This window comes from Filobasidium floriforme, assembly GCF_021052385.1.
Source record: "Filobasidium floriforme strain CBS 6241 chromosome Unknown HD553scaffold_14, whole genome shotgun sequence".
NCBI lineage: Eukaryota > Fungi > Basidiomycota > Tremellomycetes > Filobasidiales > Filobasidiaceae > Filobasidium > Filobasidium floriforme.
Genome location: NW_025763635.1, coordinates 247,811 through 255,566, shown reverse-complemented (window position 1 = coordinate 255,566; position 7,756 = coordinate 247,811). Strand labels below are relative to the sequence as shown.

Genomic DNA, 7,756 nt, shown 5'->3' with positions numbered 1-7,756 from the left:
GTGTGACACAGCCATGCCGAATTCAGATTGACCGGCAGTGCAGATGATCGATTTGGCAAGAGCGGAGTTGTAGCGGATGGTTAAGAATGTGACAAGCGTTTGATTGAGCTCATTTAGGTTCTTAGATTGCGCAAGGACTAGATTCCGCGGTCCGGCAAAGGCTTACGATGCTGCAAGACTTGGCTCGACGGCAATTCGATGGTCTGCCAGTCAGGTGGACCGTCGTCAGGGTTACTAGTAGCGTTTGACATAGTAGTGTATGCTGTTGACACAAGGCAATGCAGCGGTTACTCCTTTCAGTTGCCAGATTAGCATGAAAGGGACGCCTTGTCGGTGATTGTTGGTCTTGTTGGCCAGCTGATGATGACGAGTCGCCGCTCGGTGACGTAAGAAATGCCGTACCTGACCTCTCAGCAGCAGTCTTGGTATGCAGTTTGACGACGATGTCCTGCATCAATCATCATCGAGACATCCGACAGGATCAGGACGTACTGTCATCCCGGACGCCGGTAGACAAAGAATTGTGTACGATGTCCCCTGGGTATCAGTTTCTCACACGGAAAACTTGCCGAGGTCTCGTGAGATCCATGAGAGCTGAGACGGAGAGACCTGGATCATCCCGATTCAACAAACAATAGCGATAGCAAGAGATGGGGATACATGGTCTGACCGTGAAGATCGAAGGAAGTTGGCGACCGAGAACGGTTCGATCAGCCCGAGACCCCGACGAATCAGCTCGTTTCCGATTTCTCGGACCCGAAGCAGGTAGAGGTGTCGAACGGATTTCTTTTTGTTCTGACGTCCCAGCTCGTACGGGCGCGCGCAAGTCGCCCATCCCAGCTGGCCAGCTTCTTGCGCGGTGGGCAATGAGCCTACGGCCACCTGGATCAGATCCAACAGCAATCCCGTGACCATCCTGACCCAGAACGATCGAAGCCCCTCCAGCCAAAAGTAACGCAAAGCCTCGATGGGAGCGAACCTTGCTTCATTTGATCGTCTGTGTTGCGTCGGTCGCGGTTCCGAAGTCTGTCCATCCGAAATCCTCGGACACTCGCAATCCCTCGGTTGCCCGGCCGCGGCTTCTGGCTCAGGGCCGTGGGACTGACGACTCGCTAATCAGGTCCCGCTCGTCACCATCCAGCATCATCGGTGGGAATGGGGAGTCAGAGCGAGAGCACAGCAGCAGAGGAGAGCCCAGGGGAAAGGCAGGTCGAAATAACGTTTGAGAAGCGCCATCGATCAGGATTTGATCCCCCTGACCACGAGGCAGAGACCTAAAAGTACCGAGATTCGTCCTCCTCGACGGCCTGGACGGGGTAGGAAAACTACCGGGTTTGTGAACCGTGTTTTGTGTCATTTCGTATAGGCTTATGCCCAATGATTTAAGTCGATTTAAATCGAGTCGCTGCGTCTAGCGCTTCGAGACGGTTGCGGGCGAAAAATCCGATTTAAGCCAAGTGAAAACAAGGGTTTCTTCAGCGTAGAACGCGACTTGGCTCGCACTTGTTATCGACTCGATTTAAATCTAATTTAGGCTGATTTAACTCGCTTATATAGCTCCCGCGCCCGTAGGGCGCCGCCCCTGGTGAAATTAGTCATGAATTACCTGTAATTCTAAGCGCAGAACGCCCTTACTCGAACACGATTATTGCTTCGAATTTGAAACGATTTTGATGTTTCACCCTAGCCAGATTGCTTCTAGCTGTCTCGAATCTTGCATACACCATCTCTAGACCTAGATGAATAACATACTCAGAGTTGAAAGCGTTTGAAACAGTTGTCAAGAACCTATTCAAGTGCGATAGTTGTTCATACGTGTTGGGTGCAATTATGTGCGTTTTCAGTGAAAATTGGGTTCGAAATGATGTAACTTCTCGACAGATAGTAAGATCGTTCTGAGCTCATAGTATGTTGATTCTGTGGGTGTAATAAGATCATATTTCATTCGAGAGCCCTCTAGTACAAATACAACAAGCCTAAGCAGTGAATTATAAGTTTATTTATCGAAATCGACCTCTTCTCCGTTCTCGAATACCGTGATGAAGTCGGTATCGGCGTACTTCACCGGAAGACCTTGTAGGGCCTCCTCTAGCTCCTCTAGGTGGATCTCGAGCTCCCCAGCCATCTCGACAACACCGTTGATCGTCGTTCCCGTGATCCGAACGACGTCGTTCTTGGTGTGCTTCTGGATCTTTTGAAGCAGCTCTTTTAGCTGCTCCGCAAGTCCCGTCGGCACGTCCTCTGCTAAGGAGGCCCTGACCCTAACGAGGTCTCCGTTTTGGACCTCAAGCGAACACTTCTCACCGACGAGAGCACATTGAGCGCATCGACCGGTCGGTGAAATCTGCTTGCATTTCAGGATGATACCGGGAACATCATCCGATATCTTCCTCTTGCTTCGCAGAGGCAGCTGTAGGCATCCCTTGCAACGATGACGACCCTCAAAGACCTTCCCAGTAGTACTGAAGAAGATCTTCATCGCAGACTAGAAGACGAAAGAAGAAACATAAGCGAAAGTCGATCAGTATTCTTCGGTGAAAATGTCTCGGATTTCACTTGCGAACTTGAATACTCACCTCCATGTGCGCCGACGCCTTCCGTTCGACCTCACCCGTCTCCTCGTTCTTCTTCCCGGACTTTACCGGCTTCTGCTGCTGCCTCCAGTAGTCAAAGACCACCTGAGGCTTCCAGTATACCTTGGCTTTTCGATATCGCCAGAAATACTTCATCACCTCTGCCGACTCAGCTCGATCACGGTCGTACTCGAAGCTGGGGTCTTCGGCAGCAGCAGCAGCTTCCTCCGGGTCTTCCAACTCATCCTCGTCATCGTCCGGGGGAGGGGAGGAGCTGTGAGACATAGAGATAGAGATATATAAGAGATATATAAGTCAATGTTCTCGGTGAAATTGTCTCCTCTTTCACTCACGTCTTCCTCTTCTTCTCCGACCTCGTCTTCGTCTTCTTCGACTTCGACTTCCCTTCCTCCTCGACATACTCGTCCACCGAGTCGTCTGAGCCCGAGTCTGTGTCCTCCCGAGCTCTCTTCTTCTTTCCCTGCTCCTCCCAGCGCTCAGCCTCCGCGTTCTCGCGATCAGCCTTCTCGCGAGCCTCGCGAGCCTCTTCTCGAGCGGCCAACCTCTTGCTTTGCCGAGCAGCAGCAGCCTCTTTACCTCCCCACTGCTTAGGCTTGGGCTTAGAGGAGGATGAGGCGGTCTATGAGCAGTTTATAGGCTTGTAAGTCGTTTATTTGGGTGAAAGAAGGTCACGTTTCGACGTACGGCGTTTTGAGAACTTTGGGCGTCGGACATGGCTTCAAACGGGAGTAAAAGAACGAGGTGAAACGTGTAAGGGGTAAGGGAGGTCTAGAGCAACAGTACGAGGTGTTTTGAAGTGTCTAGTATTGATAATAAGACTTAGAACGATATCGACGTAGTTGATGTAGATGAAGGTTCTTGGGTGAAATCGGTCGACTAGACGTTCTTGAAAAACGACGATCATCTGGTGAAATTCGCTTATTGTTCATCGACCGTTTTTGTGTTTTTTGACGATTTCGCTTCTCGAGCTAAAAAACGAGTCGTTCCTACTAGAATTCACTCTAGATCAAACACGTAGCTTTAGACACACAGTAAATAGCTGTACAGGGTGAAACAGAACAGGATTTCGGGGTATAAACTAGTAAACACGAACAACAGGCTATAACATTCGAAAAAAGGTGAAAAATCGACAAAACGGAGTTCAAGTTCAGTTCTGTTCGCTGTGATCGCTTCGCTTGCGACTAATACGAGCAGTGATCTGCCCCGACGCCTTGAGTTCGTCTCTGACCGCTTTAAGAACCGCAGTGACCGTCTTCTGAGGATAACGAGCCTGGAATCGTTGCCAACCAGCTTCGGTGAAATCCATTGCTCCTTCATTCAGCGAAGAGTATGCTGACCCCAAACGGGATCGCTGGACGTAAACGTTCTGCGTAGCGAGCTCGTCCTTGGTCTTCCCTTTCGTACACCATTCGTTTGGCCAGTCCTGCAGTGCGTACGGGTGATGGGGATGGAATCCTCCTAAGAACCACTGCATTACAGCCTCCTTGACATCCGCAGGTGCGGGGATTTCGGGTTTGTCTCTTTCGATGATCTCCCCGCTGCGTCGTAGCCTCAACACAGGTCCAGTGAAGGTTGTGGTGTTTGCAGTGACTGCCCTCGTATACGGTGCACACTGTAGCATGGCGTCGACCCTCCTTTTGGACGTCTCGAGTCGTCCGGTGAATGACGAAAAGACCGAAGAATTCACTGAAGAACTCCCGTTTGATGCGGCCGGTATCATCGATGTCGATGTCGATGTTGATGCCACAGGATTGGTCTCAAACGGTTGTGCGAGACCACGAGCCTCCAGCATGTCATTGAAACCCTTTAGAATCTGTTTCGTAATATCGTTCTTGTCGTCTTCCGTCTGATATGTGTTCTGATGATCAGCCAGGTGAAAGGCGATAGGGATTTCACTCGGGATCTGAACTCACCATCGAATTGGGTCCCTGCGTCTGTGTAACGATACGATCTCTGCACAACTCCTTCAGGCTATCGATCTCACGTACGAGGTCCCTATGCATTGACTTCTGCTCTTGTCGGACGGCCAGAATGTCTCCCGATTTCGCTGGGTACAAATCACCCGGTGCTGCTTGATTGACAGTTTTGTTTGGGTTCTTTTGAGGGTGGTGCATGTCTCCGTAGGTCCTCTCGACCTTGAGAAGGTTCTCTAGAAGGTACCGTGCCATCGTACCGACCTGGTCGATGAAGTCGATCGAGCGTACACAGATGAAGGAGGTGGCGAATGAAAATGTCAGGATATTCACTGTGGACTTGTCCTTACTGTTTACGTTCGCTAAGACTTACAGACTCGCCCTCGACCCAACCACCCCACCAGGTAAGGCTTGTAAACGACCACCGACCCGCAGGATCGAAGCTGAAACGCCACTGTGCTGCTCCTCGTCTGAAACAGTGCCCAGTGAAGTTACCGTTCGGATACGCCGCCGCGAGGCCGGATTGATCTAATATACGGTCCCAAATGACCTGCCACGAGCTCGCTGGCATCCTCTTGGTGAAATCTACATTCCCTCGAGGTGTAATAACAGGGAACAAGTAGTATTCGGGCGCTAAGTCGAGGTGGGTGATTTTTCGAAGGTGATTTGCCCAGTTCTGAAGGTGAGTCCAGCAGTACGCAGGGAGCTCGTCGGGATTGTGAGGAGGGTGCACCTGATACGTTTGCCCTGTTGATGTATTTACAGAACAAACAAATAACAAGAGAAGCAAAGATAGTCATAAGTTTCGCAATCGGAGGACTCCCGGTGAAAGAGGGAGCATTTTCACTCACCCTTGCGCGGATCGTGCTGATTCGTCTTTCGCCACATCAGATGAATCATAGTAATCCTCTCGCCTGGATAGGCAGGGCTGTATCCATTCTCCTCGATAGCCTTGACCTGGAGACTGAGGATCTCATCCATTCGACAGAACAGGAACCACGTTGTCGTCATGTACGCAAGTGCGAACAGCCATTCGGTCCGAGTCTTCGGATCCGTTTCTATGTCCAACTGCGAGTTCACCCACTTGACGAGGTGGAGCAGATCGGGAAGGTGGAGAGGGAGAGACTATAAGGAATGATCGACAGCCAGAAATGTATAAGCACACGCAAGGTGAAAAGGACACCTCTTTCAGTAACCATGCGACCGACCTGATCACTAGCCATGCTTCGACCATCCCGGTTCTTGATCGACTTCATGAGGTCCTGTACGAGACCATCGAAGATAGGGTTCCCTTCCCACTGACCATCTGGCCTCTGTTGCCAGGTTTCTCCCTATGAAGACATACGATAGTATATCAGGTCGATGGCCACGACCGGGTGAAGATAGATGAGGTTTCACTCACGTAACAACGATTTCCGAACGTCGTTCGGAAGTGTGCTTTGAGGGCAGCCTTGATACCATCACACGTATCTTTGCTCAGAGGCTTCGTACCATTCTTCCCTGACACTCCATGAGCGATGTAGAGTTGTACACAGGTCGCAGATCGATCGCTAAGTTCATCGAGCGCTCCGGTAAGATCCGGTTCGGATTCTGCTCGATTCGCGTTCCATTCGTCTAGCCACTCCCGACACCTCCTCATGTACCCTGCGTATGTTCGCTGGGTACGGGGGGCCCTTAGATGACCATCTATAATGGCCTGAGAGGCCTGAGCCGCCGTTGAGGGGTCTACACCCTCGTTATGTCGAATACGTCGTTGTTGGGGACCTTTACGGGCTGATTTAGCAGCCGTAATCTCCTTCCGAGTGGATGCCCTCTTGGTAGGTGCTTTAGAAGTGGTCTTGTTGGCTATATCTTGCGAATTGGGAGCTATAGGCTGGCCTTCGACCGAGTTGTCGTATCCCGAATTGCCGGCTGAAAGGTTCGCCAATTGCACTATAGAGGCAAGGTCGGCCTCGTACTCATCTTCGGGGCGGCTATTACTAGGTCCAGCTCCAGATGAGTCGTTCCCATGACTGTACGAGTGGTAGGAGGTGTATACTGAGGTCTCTGGTGAAATATAGGAGGGTACAGGCTCGTAGTTCGGTGCGAAAGGGAGGTCCGGAGCGAGCGGAACGAAGGTGCGTGGTTGATGGTGATTTGTCACCAACGGTGCGTTGTTAAAGGTCCTAGTGGTGTTCAGGGGGGTTCTACTAGTCATTGTGAAGCTGTCTGATGTGTAAAAGGTAGTATTACAGCTATCGTGTCGATATCGTACATCGATACATCGATCGACTTGTGGAGGTCGACTTCATCAACACTGCAATAATTAACGATTTCACCGTACAATTGACACGTCACTATAGTAGGACTGATAACGCGCGATTTAAGTGAATTTAAACGGGAATTCACCGAGATTTAAATTGAGTCAGGTTATGACCAGCATGTGCAGCATATCGAGCGCTCCTGATGTCCACCTGTCGCTCTCGCTCTCCCGATGGTGAGCTTCAGAAACATGATCGGCTGAGCAGGACAATACCCGGAATATGACGTGCGATCGGGGGTTGACCCACCAGCTGTGCAGCTGATGAGCCAGAGAGCACGTCGCTGCTGCATTGCGTGTTGTAGTCCCCGGATGAACGAGACCCCAGGATGACGACAGCTACGGTAAAGACCAGTATCTTGAGATACCGACTAGACCAGACCGAACCGTTCATATACTTCCATCGTCTTGGCTACAACCCCCCCACCCCCACTCGGATCGTTTTCATCGTCGCTTTCTACATCCATCGAGCACTAACCCGTCCGCAAACACGAACAACACCCTCCGATATCTAATCAACCTCCGCAATCCGGAACAACGGGACCACCTTTGAACGACCATAGCCATAGCCAACAGGACCTGCTGCATATCGACAAGGATCTTCAGCTTCAAGCGACATCCAGCCAAGTCCTTGCGACCTGTTCGAGCGACAACTTCCCTGCTCAGCAATCGTCAAACCTCGACGGGTAGTCCGGTCCGACACCCGAACGACCTAGGATACCCGCGACCCGACCCTGGCAAGATCCGACTGACGACTGACCTGGTACTTCACGCGTTTCGAACTTATTTCCATTTCTAGAGAGGAGACCTCGTGAGTTCATCAAGGTTTCGATCTAGCCTGGTTTCGATCGCGGAGGATGTGCGGGATCAGACGAGGCGAGGCGCAATGCATGCAGGGCCTGCAGGGTGGCAGGTGGCAGTGCAGGGGCAAATGGAGGGGTGTGTACGTA

At 51.2% G+C, this 7,756-nt stretch overlaps 2 protein-coding genes across 2 annotated transcripts; both read right to left on the bottom strand.

The window, feature by feature from the left end:
* Positions 1 to 1,996: 1,996 nt before the first annotated feature.
* Positions 1,997 to 3,308, bottom strand: HD553DRAFT_343066 (uncharacterized protein; the record flags this gene model as incomplete). The annotated part of the gene is made up of 4 exons (XM_046182833.1): positions 1,997 to 2,485; positions 2,577 to 2,847; positions 2,927 to 3,213; positions 3,279 to 3,308. The coding sequence occupies 4 exons, from the start codon at positions 3,306 to 3,308 to the stop codon at positions 1,997 to 1,999; spliced, it is 1,077 nt and encodes a 358-aa protein (XP_046035657.1).
* A 310-nt stretch (positions 3,309 to 3,618) lies between these two features.
* On the bottom strand, positions 3,619 to 6,704 carry HD553DRAFT_357207 (uncharacterized protein; the record flags this gene model as incomplete). Its single annotated transcript, XM_046183869.1, has 6 exons — positions 3,619 to 4,440; positions 4,508 to 4,771; positions 4,881 to 5,254; positions 5,359 to 5,632; positions 5,716 to 5,838; positions 5,910 to 6,704. The coding sequence occupies 6 exons, from the start codon at positions 6,702 to 6,704 to the stop codon at positions 3,742 to 3,744; spliced, it is 2,529 nt and encodes an 842-aa protein (XP_046035656.1). The 3' UTR covers positions 3,619 to 3,741.
* Positions 6,705 to 7,756: the final 1,052 nt, after the last annotated feature.